The sequence below is a fragment of the Leucopleurus acutus genome (genome assembly GCF_964270905.1).
Source record: "Leucopleurus acutus genome assembly, chromosome: 8".
NCBI classification, from domain to species: Eukaryota; Metazoa; Chordata; class Mammalia; order Artiodactyla; family Delphinidae; genus Leucopleurus; species Leucopleurus acutus.
In genome coordinates, this window is record NC_139151.1 from 107,890,267 (window position 1) to 107,905,680 (window position 15,414).

Genomic DNA, 15,414 nt, shown 5'->3' on the forward strand with positions numbered 1-15,414 from the left:
AAGCATTTTACGGAGAGATTCATTCTCCTCTCCCAAAGGGCCCCATCCGTCCAGGGGGTGGGGCTGACCCTGGAGAAGCTGGGAAAATACCCCAGCCGAACGGGGCGCGGCCGACACCCGTGATGGACGGGGCGACCAAGGAGACGGAGCTTCACAGGGTGGGCCTCTCAGGTCTCCTGGGACCTGGGGTCCCACCGGCTCTGAGAAGACCTTTGCCCCTCCTGTGCTCTGGCCCCAGGCTCTGGAAGGGCGGGGCAGGGCGGGCGTGCTCTCCCCGCTGAGCCCGCAGAGGAGCCACTGGAGACAGGCAGTGGGGGCCATACGGAGCCGTGGGCAGGTGGTGGGGGGCCGGGCTGGGCCCTGGCTGGCAGCCGTCGGCAGTGGGTCCGGGAGGCGCTGGGGGTGCTTGCTGTCAGGCAGGTTGATGGGACCCAGGTCCTTGTCACTCGGGCCTCTCCTGGGACCCTGGCGTGGCTCCCGAGTCTCTGCTAATGTGCCAACCCCGCCAGGCACGTGGGCAGCGCTGGGCCAGGGGTGAGGGCTTGGTGGTAAGGTCCCTGGGTGGTGGGAGGGGCGGGGGACGGCTAGAGCCTTCCCTCCCCGGGCCTCCTGGGCCCACCTGGCTCCCGCCCAGCCCCCCAGGTCCACGTGCACCTGAGCTGTGTACACAGGCCTCGCCTGCTTGCCTTCCACCTGCTTTCTGCCTGGGCTCCAGGCACACCCAGCCGTGTCCTGGGCTGACAGGGGTGTGGGGCGGGTGGGCTGCGAGACTTCCACTGAGCCTTTCGGGGTTTCCAGGAACCCCCCTGCCAAAGCCTCTGCAGAAGTGGCGACGGGCGTGGCCGGCTGCTCCCAGGGAGGGGCACGTGGGAGCGTACTGGGGGTGGGCGTTGGGCCAGGAGGCGGGGCTGGGGAGGGGAGATGCAGCCACACGGTGGGGCTTCAGGAGGGCCGGCCGGTGGGAAGGGCACCGGGGCAGACACCCTCTTCGTGGCCCCCCATTTCCGCCAGAGTGGCGTCTGGGGAGAGGGGCTCCCCTGGCGAAGGCGGCCCCGGCCTCTGGCAGGAAGGGGGGCAGCGTTTGCCTCTTGTGCCCTCAGGAGTGGGCTCTGTCCCTGCAGACAGGGCCCATGCAGGGTGCCGGGGGCTCCCGTCCTGGCAGCCACGGGGGTGCTGGCGACCAACAGGGGCCGGGCCTGTGCCAGGGTGAGATCGAATTCGGGGGGTCTGGGAAGAAGCGAGGCCAGGTGAGAGGCTGCCCGCACCCCACGTCCTCCCCGCAACACTGAGCCCCGGCGCCCGCTCTCCCACAGCGGGGGTGGCGGGTGCCCGGGGGCTGTTCAGAGCCCCAGGCAGAGACAGCTGAGGAGCTGGCAGCGCCCTCCGGCTCCTGCCTCCTATGCCCAGGCACAGCGTGTCCAGAACCCTCCTCTCTCCGGCCTCAGCCTCTCCTGAGGGGATGGGGACGCCCAGGTCACACAGCAGGTCAAGACGGGGCCTGCGGGAGCCCCCAGCCTCTGGCTGCGACCCTGCCCCCCCCACCCCGTGGAGCCCAGCCCTCTGTGCCCAGGGCCCCCTTACCCAGCAGCCCCATACTCAGCACCCCCATACTCAGTACCCCCGTGCCCAGCACCCCCATACTCAGTACCCCCATGCCCAACACACTCATGTCGCTGGTGGGCGAGGAGCGGCCCTTTGCCCTGAAGCCGTGGCTGAGGGACGTCCTGCGAGAGGGGCTGGTGAAGCCGGCTCAGAGCACACGTGAGGCCCCGGGCCAGGGCCTCGGCCCCGCAGCCCGCTAACCCCACGGCCACCCTTCCCCGACAGTGCCACGGTGGCAGTGGGAGCAGCCCTGGGGACGCAGCAGAGGAGCCTCTTCCCCAGGAGGGTCCGGCCACCCCGTGGGGCCCACAGGCCTCAGCGAGACACCCGGGGCAGCGCCAGCTTCCACACCCCGCTGCCCGTGGGTGGGCCCCCTTCGCCCCCTCTGCTTCCCTCGGGGGAGGAATCGGGCCCGAGGAATCTGGCCAGTCGCTGGGGTCAGAATCAAACTTCTGGGCTTTATTTTCAGGCCGGCTGGGCCTTCAGAAAACCCAGTCAAGGACGTGGGGTCTCTGGTCTTCTTCACCCCAGAAATGATTGATTGTAGAAAAGACAAAAAGCCCGGTCTGTGCACCCACTGGGCTGAGGGCTTTGTAATCTGGAAAGACCTTCCTGGGTTCTGGCCCAGCACAGGCCACAGGACAGAGTCGTGGCCTGTTCTGTCCAGATGGCGTCTGGGGGGGCCAGCTCCCAGCAGATGCCCCAAAGGCAGGAGGGGGCCCTGGGGCCGCTGGGCGCAGTGACTCCCGGGTCTGCAGGTGCCTGGATCCTGACCAGTGCACTCCGTGTGGGCCTTGCCCGGTATGTCGGACAGGCTGTGTGTGACCACTCACTGGCCAGCACGTCCACCAAGGCCCACGTGGTAGCCGTCGGCATTGCCTCATTGGGCCGCGTGCTGCACTGTCAGCTTCTGGACGACGCCCAGGTGAGTGTCGGGCTCGGGGCACTGTGGCCTTGGGACATGGTGGGCCTGGGAGGCCCCCGAATATCGGCCCCCCCAGGGCAGGAGGGCATGCCTTATGGAGGCCACCAAGGCAGCCTCGCAGCTGACCACAGCCCTCCACCTGTGACTGAGTCTCCCCACACTGGACAGGCCAGCAGTGGACAGACCAGCCCCTGACCTCGGGGGCTCACGGGCCTGGGCGTGGGGGGGGAAGCAAGGCTGCTCTGAAGGACTGAGGCAGTGAAATGACTCAGAGCCAGGGGAGGGGGAGGGCAGAAGGGGGAAGGCAGGAAAGGGGAGGGGGATGAAGGGGAGGGGCCAGAGGGGGAGCTGGGAGCCGCGTGCCCAGCATGTGGCCAGCAGGTGGCAGCATCGCCCAGGGAACGGCATGGGGAGGGGTCTGAAGCAGGTCCAATGAGGCCCAGGCGGCCCTGTGAGAGAAGCTCCCCCCAGCGCCGGGCTCTGTCTAGAGGGTCCCCTCCCTGTGCCTGCCTCTGGGCCCCCCGAAACAGCAGCCAGCCCTCCCTCCATCTGGAGGGCGGGGGCCCTGGACAGAAGCCTTGCCCAGGCCTCATTGACGTGCACGGGGGACCCAGGAGGACAGCCCTGTCCACTACCCCATGGACGATGGTGGCAACCAGGGCCCCCTCTGCCCCCGGAAAACAACCACTCCCACTTCATCCTGGTGGACCCGGGCACCCCTGGGATGGTCAGCGAGCCCGCAGAGCTGCGGCTGAGGTTGGAGAAGCACATCTCGGAGCAAAGGACTGGCTACAGGGGTGAGGCCTGCCTGGGTGCCCAGGGAGGCTGCCAGGGAACATGGGATGGGGGTGGTCACAGCGTGTGGACGGGGCTGGAAGGACCACCAGGAGGGGCAGGGAAGGGCATTCCCGGCTGAAGGCACAAAGCACGCCAGAGCGGTGAGACTCAGGCCACTGGGAAGACCTGGGGGGGGATTGCCAGCCACGGCGGCAGGGGACACAGCTGTGGGGAGTAGCTGTAGGTCGATTTCCAGTGGGGGTCCCCTGGCTAGAGGCTCTGGTTGTGGGTGGGCTCCGAGCTTTGGAAAGAAAAAGAGATTTCCCAGTTTCAAGAAGCCTATTTCCCTCCACTGGCCCGACGTAAGGTGCCACCAGGAGGCAGTGTTGTCCGAGGCCTGGGCACCGCTGCGGCCAGTGGCGGGTTCGAAAGCTGGATTTGCTAACGCTAGTGCACGACTATTCATAAACAAGATACGTATAATTGCCTACAATGTGTAAGCAACGTGAAGCGTCTGTCAACTGAGCACCCTTTAATGAAAACACAACCGAAGCTGTGTTTAAACCATCACCACGTGGGTGCAGCGCTGAGCCCTGTGCTCCTGACGCCTGGCGGCCCACGCAACCCCAGCATCCCCCACATTCATTCAGAAGGCGCCTTAGGAGTTAGAGGGGCCCCTGCTGGGGGTGGGGCGGGGGGGACGATCCCGCCTGCCTGGAGTCCTCCCAGCAGTTTGCCGGGCTCCTCCCACACAGCCTACCCACAGGTCCAGGCTTCTCTGAGGTTTCACCTTCAGAAGTCTCATTTCTGGTTTGTTTGGGGAAAAATCTGACCAGCGCCCCTCCTTTACCTCTTCGACGTGCTCCGTGGGCCTCGGATGACCTGGTGGTCGATAGAGCTTTCTGCCCTGATGCAGGGAGATGCCAGGCCCCCGGAATGTGGCTGGTGCAGCCAGGGGCTGAATATTCAACTTGAGGTTTAAATGGCCACGAAGCGGCCACGTCGCATAGTGAGGAGCGGGGCTGGCATCCTGTCCCGGGTGACGGGGCAGCCTGGAGCCCGCACTTCTCTAGAAAAAGCCTCTTGGCTGGAGTTTGCCCAGAAAACGTGGCAAGTTGATGGTCTGAGGCCATGGTGGTCACCCCACAGGGAGGGTCCCAGGCCCTCCGCTCGCCCGGGCACCTGGGTGGCCCTCGTGCTGCATCTGCTCCAGCAGCATCGAGATCCCCATCCTCTGTCTGCTGGTCGACGGTGACCCCAGCACCCTGGAGGTAGGCAGCGGCGGCAGGTGGGGGCCTCCTGCGGGCCCCCGCCAGGGCAGGGATGGACCTGGAGCTGACTCGGCCTGCTGGTCCTCCCTACCCGCCTCACAGGACGTCCAGGGCCGTGGAGCACGCCGGCCCGTGGCTCATCATGGCGGGCTCGGGGCGCGTCGCCGACATGCTTGCTGCCCTGACGAACCAGCCCCACCTCCTGGTGCCCCAGGTGGCCGAGAAGCAGTTTAGAGAGAAGTTTCCCAGTGAGAACTTCTCCTGGGAGGACATCGTGCACTGGACAGAACTGGTATGTACCGGCCAAGACCGCAGTCAGGAGGGCCAAGCGCTGGTGCCTACCCCGGACCCCTCCCCCTGCAGTGCCCATGCCTGGCCCCTCTGGCTGCAAAGCTACACCACCTTCCCGTGCTCACCCCTGCTTCAGGCCCTCACGCCTGGGGGCGGAGCCTCGGTCTGTGGGTGGGGCTGCCCTGGGCCCAGCGGGCAGAGGGCTGGCATTCTCACGGGGGTACATGGGGTCGTATACCACGTGCCCGGCCTGAGGCGCCAACTCGGGGCCTTTGTCCATCCTCAAGGCACTGGTGAAAGGTGAGGCCTGGCCGCGCCCGCTGGTAGGCCTGCGGAGGGCACCGGGCAGAGGCAGATGGCTGACCAGCTCCCAGCCCTGCCCCGTCCTGGGTCTCGGCCTCCAGGGGCAAGGCCGCCGCCTGGGGGCTGTCAGTGGCCGGGAGGGACCCCTGGCACGGCTGCACTCTGCTGTGTGTGTGAGCGTGTGGGCGTGTGAGCGAGCGTGCGAGCGTGTGGGCGTGTGTACCGGTCACTGCTCGCTTCGGCGGGGCAGCACGTGTAACAGAACTGGAGGAATACAGAGCCTACCGAGACCTCCGTGCAAGGCCTCCGTGCAAATCCGTAGAAAGTCCTGCCTTTGGCAAGTTTTATGTTACTATATTTTATCACAATTTAAGAAACTAAAGTGTTCAATTAATTCAGGGAGCTGTAGCGTTTTCATAAGGTTGTGCACCGTTACTACTGATTCCAGAACGTTTCCACCACCCAGAAGAGCCCTGCTAGTCACCCCGATTTCCCCCAGCCCCCCGCAACCCCGAATCTGCCGTGTCTAAGGATTTGCCTACTTGTGGCATTTCCTGCGAATGGGATCACACACTGTGTGGCCACTGGCATCTTTCCTTCGCCGAGCACGACGTTTTGGGGGCTGTCCACGTTGTAGCCTGTGTCGGGCTTCACTCCTTTTTCGGGTGGAGTAATATTCCACATTTTGTTTCTCTGTCCCTCTGTTGATGGACACTCGGGTTGTCTCCACTTTCTGGCTGTCACCTGACGTGCTTCTTCTTGGACATAAACGCCTGTGGAGGGGCTGACCGCTGGTGGGGGACACAGGCCCAGGCAGGGAGGGGCTGTGCGGGGCAGGGAGCTGGGACACCCTTAAGGGAGGGGAGCCTCCTCCAGACAGGCCGCCGCCTCCCTGCTCTTCCGTTCAGCCTTGGGGTCCCCTTGGGGTCCTGGCGCTCCCAGCATTGGCTCCTGGGGGTCTTGGGATGTCTTGTGAATCTAGAGGGTGTGGAGCGAACCAGAGCGTCATTCCCGTGGCTGTGCGTCTAGGAGAGTCACCTTGAGGGACCCTGTGCCCAGCGGCTCTGCCGGCGCCTAGGTTCGCCCTCCCCCCCTCCCCTCCTCCGCCCGCAGCCCACAAGAGCCGCAGCCAGGAGGCGCAGGACTGCCCGGATGAGCTGAAGCTGCCCGTGGCCTGGGACCGCGTGGACATCGCCAGGAGTGAGATCTTCAACAGGGACGTGCAGCGGAAGGTGCCGCCCGACTGTGGCCAGATCCGGGCGGGGACGCGTGGAGGGCTGGGGCAGGTGGTGTCCGGGTCCATCCTGGCCCAGCTGTGGCTGCGCGGGCCGGGGGCGACCGGGGCCCCTCCCGCTGCTGCCTCACTCATCTGCCCCCCAAGGCAGGATGGGCTGAACTGCAGCGGGTGTGGGCCACCCGGCGCAGCGGGACAGGCAGGGGCCTTGCCGAGGGTCCCCACGCCCACCCCACCGGCTCCCTCTCACTCTCCGCCCAGTCCCGCGACCTGGAGGACATGATGATGGACACGCTGGTGAGCGGCAAGCCTGAGTTCGTGCGCCTCTTCGTGGACAGTGGCGCCGACGTGGCGGACTTCTGACATACGGGCGGCTGCAGCAGCTCTACCGCTCGGTGCCCCCCAAGAGCCTGCTCTTCCACCTGCTGCAGCGCAAGCACGAGGAAGGCCGGCTGACGTGGGCCGGGCTGGGCGCCCAGCAGGCCCGGGAGCCGCCCGCCTTCTCCCTGCACGAGGTGTCGCGGGTGTTCAGGGACTTCATGCACAACGCCTGCCGTGGGCTCTACCAGGCGGTGAGCTGTGAGCGGGCGGCAGGAGGGGGGCGCCGGCGGGGCCGCGGCTGCGGGCTGACACCCCCGTCCTCCAGGAGCAGGGCCCGGTCCGGCAGCCCACGGGCCAGAAGGGGCTGCTGGACCTGAACCAGAGGAGCGAGAACCCCTGGAGGGACCTGTTCCTGTGGGCGGCGCTGCAGAACCGCCACGAGATGGCTACCTACTTCTGGGCCATGGTGAGGACTCCGGGGAGGGGCCGGGTCCCTGGGGAGGTGGGGGAGGCAGCCGCATGCTCAGACCTGGCCTCCCAGGGCCAGGAGGGCGTGGCAGCCGCTCTGGCCGCCTGCAAGACCCTCAAAGAGATGTCCCACCTGGAGCCGGGGGCCGAGGTGGGCCGCACCCTGCGTGAGGCCAAGCACGAGCAGCTGGCCCTGGGTAGGCAGCCGAGGAGTGGGGGCTGCAGGGACCCTGTGCACCTCGGGGCCACGGGGCGCCCCCTAAAATCCTAATGGGGGCAGAAGGGTACACGGCTGACGAGGACGCAGCTCCAAGGCTCGGGCCAGCTGGGCCTTGTGGCCGGGCGGGCGGGGACACTCGGGGAGAGGGAGGCCCCCAGGATCCCGACAGCCTCTGCGTGGCCGGCCTCTCCCGGGCCTCACCGGCCCCCTGGGAGGCAGGCACAGGGCAGAGGGCCGGCCGGAGGAGGAGGGCAGGCGGGCCGGGCCTGGGCATCGTGGCAGCGGCCGCGCCCTTGGGCAGACCTCTTCTCCTAGTGCTACCGTAACAGCTGGTGCGCCGGAACCGCTCATGCAGCAGGGCCACGTGTCTGCACCTGTGGCCACCGAGGCCGACACCGAGGCCTTCTTTGCCCACGACGGGGTGCAGGTGAGCCCCGGGGAGGGCTGTGGGGCGAGGGGCTGGGCAGACAGGAGGTGCCCCAGCCGACCCCCCTCACGTGCCTCCCCCAGCCTGTGTCCTGGCCATGGGGGTGGGGGGCCCCCTCAGCTGGCCGCCCCCCCAACGTCCAGCCCTTTCTCCACCTCCAGTCTCGGAAGAAACCCCGCTTCCTCAGCTCAGCCCTCCCGGACCCCCGAGCCGGGCCTGCCCCGTCGAAGGGTCTTCCTTCCCCAGCAGGGCGGAGGCTCCGGGAACTCCAGGAGCCAGGGCTGGGAGGGGCGATGCTCCCGCTGAACCTGGAAGGGCAGGCCTGCTGCGGGCACAGCAGGGCAGAGGTGTGGAGGCGGGGGCGGGCGGGGGGGGGGGCAACTGTGCCTTTATTTCAGGCCTTCCTGACCGAGATCTGGTGGGGGGACATGGCCGCGGGCACGCCCATCCTGCGGCTGCTGGGTGCCTTCCTCTGCCCGGGCCTCGTGTATACCAACCTCATCACCTTCAGGTCTGTCAGGACAGAGCGGCTGGGGGGCCTTGGGCTTCACTGGGGCTGGTGGCGGCACGTCCCCGGCACCGGCCCCCGCCGCATCCAGCATCCGTGTGGGCCCCCCTATGCACGCTCCCTACCCATGTCCCTTCGCAGTGTGTCCAGCACTTCCTCTGCTGGCTGAGTGCCTGAGACCAAGTGGAGGGCCTCTGGGTGCCCTTCCCACGTCCCTGAGGGCCCCCTGTGCTCCCAGTGAGGAGGCCCCTCTAAGGACGGGCCCAGAGGACCTGCAGGGGCTGGGCAGTCTGGACACGGAGAAGAGGCTGCTCTGTGGCCCGGGCAGTCGGTGAGGGCCCTGCGGAGGGTGGGCAGTGGCAGGGAGGCTGGGTGCCGGTGGGCAGCGGCAAGCTCGGGGCTCTGGCCACCCATCTCACCGCTGGCGGCGGCCTCCTTCGTGGTGCCGGGCATGCTGCCTTCTTCCTCCTCTTCCTCTTGAGCATGTGGCTTGTGGCCTACGGCGTGACCAGCCAGGCGCTGCTGCACCCCCGTGACGGGCGCCTGGAGTGGATCCTCCGCCGTGTGCTCTACCGGCCGTACCTACAGATCTTCGGGCAGATCCCACTGGACGAGATCGACGGTCAGCACGCAGCCTGGGGGTGGGCGTGGGGGGTCCTCTGTGCCCATTGTACGTGGGACCCCCACCCCAAGGTGCAGCTGAACCGAGTCCAGTTATGAACGTTCCTTTTGTAAGACCCTGGACGTGTGGCCCTTGAGAGGGGTGTTTGAGGGTCACAGGAGACCCCGGCCTGGAGTGGCTGAGAGCGGGGGCTCCCCGAGGCTGGCCCCCCAGGCCCTGCCCACCCACACAGGGCCACGTCCGGCAGGGGACAGCTCCGGGCTGATGTGTGTCAGCTGCGGAGGCCCCAAACTCGGGCCTCGGGCTGGAAATGGAGACGGGGCTGCAGGGAGAGAGAGCAGGCTGGGTGGGGTGGAGGGAGGCTTGCCGGGAGGGGGGATGGGTAGGCACTGCAGGTCACCTGGGGTCTGGGCCCTCCAGCTGCCCCACCCCCCCGGCATGTCCCCAGTGGGCATCAGGTCTCCTGTCAGCCCCCAACCACTCGGCCCCGCACCCAGCCTCGGGCCCACCTGCTGGAAAGGCCCTTAGCTAGGAAGCCGCTCCTGATGGCATCTGTGCTTCTGGGGACCCACCCAGTGTGTGTGCCTGATCTCCGGCCGGGTGTGTGTGGTCTGTCTGAGGGGTGTCTCCAGGGCGGCCCCTGTACGGGGGGTTGGGGGCGCTGGGGCTGGTGGAGGCTCTGAGAACTTCCCACAAGTCAGCACAGTGTGGGGGGCAGAGTGGCTCAGCCATGGGGGCTCAGGGAGACCTGGGCTGGCGGCGGGGATGCCTGTACAGGCTCTGGGATGGCTGGGACTCGGGGAGGGGGAGGGGGAGGGGGGGACCAGCCCCTCAAGCAAGGTGGGCCAGCAGCCAGGGCCCAGTGTGAGGGCCCAGGGCACCCGCCCTGCCGGGCACTCCTGGCGCGAGGAGGGGGGCGGAGGGATCATTCGCTCAGGCTGGTGTCAGACTGAGGCCACCTGGGGCCCACCGGGCGATCACGGGCACACTGTCCCTGAGGCCTGACCGCGGCCACTGCAGCTGATGACGCAAGGTCAGCGCCCCGCGACCTGGTAAATATTTGTCGATGGGATGAGGACGTGACCGAAGCAAACAGGCCTCCAGGATGGGGCGGCGGGGGGGCTGGGCCGTCATGGGACTTGCCTCCTAATTAGGGTGCTCTGCAGGCTCATTTCCTCCACTGTTTTCTTAGGCCCCCAGCCCCCGGCACTGGGGCCGGTGTTTGCTCATCCGTGGGCACCAGTTTCCAGGCCATTAGTTTAACGAGGCCCTGCCCGCCCTCCAGCCCTCCCTGCCCGCACCATATGGCCCCTGCTGGCGGATGCTACCATGACCCCCAACTGCCCCAGTCCCACGGGGCCCCTCGGAAGGAGGGAAGTGAGGTGGGCGCCCCCAGGACCAGGCAGGGGTGGGGGGTCACTCCCGCCCCCACGGCCACACACTGGTTCAAGGGAACTCTGTCATGGTTCGGGGTCCCCAGGAGCCTGGGGCCACCTGGGCAGGACGGACGGAGTGTAGACTCCCGGGGGTCCAGCCTGAAGTGCTGCTGTGGCTGCCAGGCCGAGTTCCACAGTGGAAAGTCCGTGACCAGGGCCGGGCCTGGGCCGGCACGGAGGGTCCCGCAGGTCCCTGTCTCCCTCCCTGTCTCTCTTCCCCCGCCCCCCCCGGCCCCTCCCTGTGAGCCCACGGTGGTGCAGCTAAGAGTAATTCCCTCACTTACGGCCGAGAGGGAAGGCAGCCCGCGGGGCTCCCCGGTGGCCGCCCTGCCCTCCCTGCCCCACATGCGCCCGCGGGAGCTGGGGGCTGAGCGTCCAGGGCAGAGCTCCGTCTCTGGGCTCTAGGAGGTCAGAGACAAGGACAACTCATTTCCCAGCCTAGCCTGGTGGTGCCTTTGAGAGTTATGGGGGAGACGCAGGGGTCTCATGACCACGGAGCCGCTTCCATCAGACAGGTTTACAGCTTCACAGACACGCTTTCCAGGCCTGGCCCTGGCCCACCTCTCGGGGTGCCGGAGGGAGGGAGGGAGGAGGGTCACCCATCAGCGCCGGGCAGATCTGCGGGCGGGGAGGGAACTCACGTGGGGATGCACCAACCCCCATCACAGTAACTCACTCAGGAGGGACTCACCCCCGTAAGGGAGACACGCGGACACGGAAACAGGCCCTGCCAGCCTGACACGCAAGCAGGGAGGCAGGGACACAGGCACACACAGAGCCAGAGGCCCCCAGTGCCCCCCGGACTCAGTCACAGCATGAAGACTGGGAGGGGCAGTCACAGAAACACAGGCCTACGTGCAGATGTGTGTCTGCGTCCACGCACGCACACGCACACGCACACGCACACGCACGCACGCACGCGCACGGCCTGTGGAGGTCGCCACCTGGAGTCACAAGCCCTCTTGATGGGCAGGCGCACTCTCCCCGCTTCCTCCGCACCTTCCTCCCATCTCCTGGGATGGGGTGGGGGTCCAGGCTGGCCCTGCAGGGGTAGAGGCAGGCAGGGGAGGGGCTGCCCCACCCAGAGGGCACTTTTGAGGCTGGCTTGTCTCCATGCCCACAGTGATCCGTGTCAAGGGTGTTCTGCCTCCATAGGCTTTGGAAATGGTGCAGACCTGCCCCCTAGCTCAGAGTCCTGTGATAGGCAGTAGAGCCATAAAGGCCCTGAGAAGTCCTGCAGGAGAGACTCCACCTCCCCTTGCCGAGGCCAGCTCTCCCCACACTGGCTCTGAGCAGAGCCTTTGGCGGTGGTGGTGGTGCTTGGGGGTGACCCATGAAGCAACCAGCAGAAACCGGGGTCCTCCACACGGCCTCGGCGCTGCCTCCAAAGCCTGCGGTCTGGCTGTGAGCTCGGTCCAGCAGCAGTGCGGAAGTGGGGCTAGCACCGCTAGGCCAGCCACCAAGGACTGGAGGGTCCCACGACAGGAACTCAGGGCCAAAGCCCAGGTGATCCCCAGGAAACCACAAGAGTTGGCCACCTAACCAGGGCCCTCTGTCCCAGGGTGGCCTCGACTGCGGGACGGAGCTCTCGATACCCAAGGGCATTTGCAGCTCAGCCCCGCACCAGCTGCACTGAGCCCACTCCCCTTTCAGAAGCCTGCGTGAACTGCTCCGTGCACCCCCGCTGCTGGAGGACTCGGCCTCCTGCCCCAACCTCGACGCCAGCTGGCTGGTCACCTTCCTGCTGGTCACCAACGTGCTGCTAATGAACTCGCTCATTGCCATGCTCAGGTGCCCGCCCTGCCTCCTTGCTCCGTCCACGTCGGGGGGCCCTTAGTTCCAGCATCTCTGGCCCAGACCTGCCTGGCCCTACGGACCTCAAGCTGCATTCACCTCTCTGCCCCCAAGAGGGGCCTGGAAATGGGGTGTCACCCAAAACTGTGGCTCCCCTTCGGGTTGGGCCTGGAGGTCAGGGCACCTAGGAGGTGGTGCAGGGCAGGGCAGGTGCGTGCGTGTGGGTGGAGTGGCGATGCTTTCCCAGGCCGCCGCCCCCCAGGGAGTAGGGCCCGGGTCTGCGAAGGCTGCAGCAGATGGGGCAGTGGAAGACCCCAGAGGAGTGGAGAGAAGTCACAGGAGGAGGGGACGGCGAGGCGGGGGGAGCCCTTGGAACTCCAGGAACAGCGCAGGGAGCCGGGCCATGTGCCCACCGCCGCCCACACGCGTCCGCAGCTACACGTTCCAGGTGGTGCAGGGCAACGCGGACACTTTCTGGAAGTTCCAGCGCTACCACCTCATCGTGGAGAACCACGAACGCCCCGCCCTGGCCCCGCCCTTCATCCTCCTCAGCCACCTGAACCTGGTGCTCAAGAGGTTCTTCCGGAAGGAGGCCCAGCAGAAGGGGGGCGCGCCTGGGTGAGGCTTGGGCTGGACTCAGCTGCCCGGACCGAGGTGGGGGGCGGGGGGGGGGCCTGGGCCTGGGGAGGGGCAGCGCGCCCTGGCCCCGTCTGCAGTGACCCTGCAGGCTGCCGCACCACAGGGAGGGCTCCTCCTGCCTGGCTCTGCCCCTGAGGCTGCCTGGCCTTCCCAGAGAGGGACCTGCCGGAGCCCCTGGACCAGAAGATGGTCACCTGGGAGGCGGTGCAGGAGAACTTCCTGAGCGAGCTGGAGAGGCGGAGGAAGGACAGCGGGGAGGAGCTGCCGCGGAAGACGGCCCACAGGTGCGGGGACCCGGCCCCGCCCCGCCCCACCCACCTGGGTGGGCGTGGCAGGCGGCCTGGGGTGCTGAGCCCACGGGGCGGCTTACAGGGGCAAGGGCCCAGCCTGGAGCGCTGGCCGCCTCCCCTGCAGGGTGCCGGTAAGTAGAGGCGCCGGCGGAGCTCACGCCATGGGACTGGGGGCTGTGAGGTCTTTACCAGGATCACTGCTGGGCGTCAGGCTGCCTTACAGCTGGCGTGGGCTCTCACGTCACAGGGTCTGAGCTGGGGAAACGGGCTGAGAGGGGCAGGGATGTGGCCCGGTCCAGCACACGGCCTCCCTCCCGACCCTAGACAGAGCTCTGCTGGGGCCTTGCCTGCCCTGCATTTGGGGGATGGGGCCAACACTCATGATGTTCTCTGCTCTCCCTCAGACCCACGTGCCTGGTCCTGCCTGCGGGTGAGGGGTGGGGACAGCCCCGCCCACCACTGCTGGACAGAACCCCGCCCCCGCCCCGTGCCTGCAGGGAGGGTGCAGCAGAGCTCTGCACCCAGGCCCGAAGGGCCAGAGCACCCTGAACTCAGGCGCCCACAGAGGCTCAGTGACCCCCAAACCCACCCAAAGGGCCTGGGCCACAGGATGGGGGAGGACAGGAAGGTTTCCCAATCTGGGAGCCCTCCCCGCCCCGCCCCGCCCTGCGCTTAGCGGCCTGCCGCCTGCCTGCTCCTATCCCAGGGTGGACTTCGTAGCCAAGCACCTCGCGGGCCTGAGAGAGCAGGAGAAGCGGGTCGGGTCGAGCGTCTGGAGTCTCAGGCAGGCAGGCACACCAGGGCGCCCTTCTCTCCCGGGGCAGGGGCCTGGCCGCGGGGCTCAGCAGTCAGGGCAGGGGCAGGGCAGGGGCAGGGCAGGGAGGGCAGAGAGGGCAGGGAGGGCCTGGGGCTTCGTACTTGTACCCACCCTTCCCTGAGCGGGAGACCCTGCAACTCTCCCCAGGGGGGTCCTGCATTTAAGACCCCTCACCGTCTACTCCCCACATCACGGTGCCGGAGGGCCTGCTCCCCCACCCCCCGCCTCCTCCGAGAGGCAGCCACCAGAGGAGGGTCACAGAGCAGTGTGGGCACCGGTGGGCAGGGGAGGCGGGCACGGCGTGGCCCGGGAGCTCCCAGCATGCCTCCCTTCTGCAGGTCGGCTACTGCACGGCGCTCCCCTCCTCCATGGCCGACACGCTGGCCCGCAGGAACAGCTACTGGAGTAGGTGTGGCTGTCCCCACACGTCCTGGGTGGGCTTGGGGCAGGGTGGGCGGGAGCAACCCACCGCCAGCCCGCTGCCCTGGGCCTCCGCTTCCCACCTGTCCTGGGAGGGGCCCGGCCTACGTCTCCGATGGCCTTTGGCTGACCACAGTCTTCAGGGTGGGTAGGGGCCCTCTGATGAAGCCCACCGACCCAGCCAGGGTGTGAGGGCATGGCCACCCAGACTCCCGAGCCTCTGCCTGGCCCCACTGGGCTGCTGCCCACCCGCCCCCTGCCGGCCAGGGCCACCTCTCCCTTCCCCGGCTGCCCCACTGGGCGCCCAGCAGCTGAGGAGGGGCCTCCCTTCCCCCACCAGACTCCCGAACTTCAGTGGTGGGAACCCACAGGCCTCTGCTGACCACGGAGGGGGCCTGGGCAGCAGGGAACACCCAGAGGCCGGCCGGCTGCCCTCGAACACCTGAGCCACTTGGACCATCTGCACGCAGGGCCCACCTCTCCCAGAGCCCCAGGCCCCATGGACGCGCCGGCCTGCCCCCACCTCCAGTGGAGCCCCCCAGCAAGATGTGGCTCGGGGCTTTGCCAAAAGGAACCACTCGCTGCTCTGCCCGGCACCTTCCCTGGACGTCCTGGGCCCAGGGTGCAGCGGTGTGTCGTGGGCCCCCCCTGACAGGCAGAGCCCTCAGGACCCCGAGCAGAACCAACCAGCCAGGCCCAGGAGAGCAGACACTTGTTGAGTGCCCTGTGCGGGGCACCTCCCGTTAGGTGGGCAGCTAGCTGCCTTGGAGTCCATGCCCAACCTGTGTCGCCCACCAAGACGCTGGTCTTTTTCTGAAACACTTGCACTTGGAATTTCTGTCCTTTAAGACCCAAGACTGTGTGTGTCGGCTGCCACCGCACGTCCCCGACAGCTCTCACAGTGAGTGCCGGGCTGTCCAGCCTGGGCAGCGGCTGCGGGTCACCTCCCCAAGAGGACCCGCCCCCAAAGCTGCTTTATCTTAAATGGAGCCTGGGAAGTACACCCACACCTTGGGCTGCAGCCCCACATGAGAGTGGACCCTGGGGGG

At 67.5% G+C, this 15,414-nt stretch overlaps 1 protein-coding gene across 1 annotated transcript; it reads left to right on the forward strand.

Moving 5' to 3' along the window:
• Nucleotides 1-1,130: 1,130 nt before the first annotated feature.
• TRPM5 (transient receptor potential cation channel subfamily M member 5) lies at nucleotides 1,131-14,811 on the forward strand (the record flags this gene model as incomplete). Its single annotated transcript, XM_082845044.1, is given in 27 exon segments — nucleotides 1,131-1,247; nucleotides 1,557-1,761; nucleotides 2,361-2,527; nucleotides 3,142-3,199; nucleotides 3,202-3,324; nucleotides 4,454-4,575; nucleotides 4,676-4,937; nucleotides 6,283-6,401; nucleotides 6,665-6,761; nucleotides 6,764-6,975; nucleotides 7,050-7,190; nucleotides 7,266-7,389; nucleotides 7,714-7,724; nucleotides 7,728-7,737; nucleotides 7,740-7,789; nucleotides 7,792-7,839; nucleotides 8,238-8,350; nucleotides 8,586-8,678; nucleotides 8,734-8,969; nucleotides 12,059-12,085; nucleotides 12,088-12,196; nucleotides 12,635-12,803; nucleotides 12,805-12,817; nucleotides 12,993-13,122; nucleotides 13,835-13,886; nucleotides 14,337-14,350; nucleotides 14,706-14,811. Coding segments are annotated over 27 exon segments (2,928 nt in total).
• Between the last annotated feature and the right edge of the window lie 603 nt (nucleotides 14,812-15,414).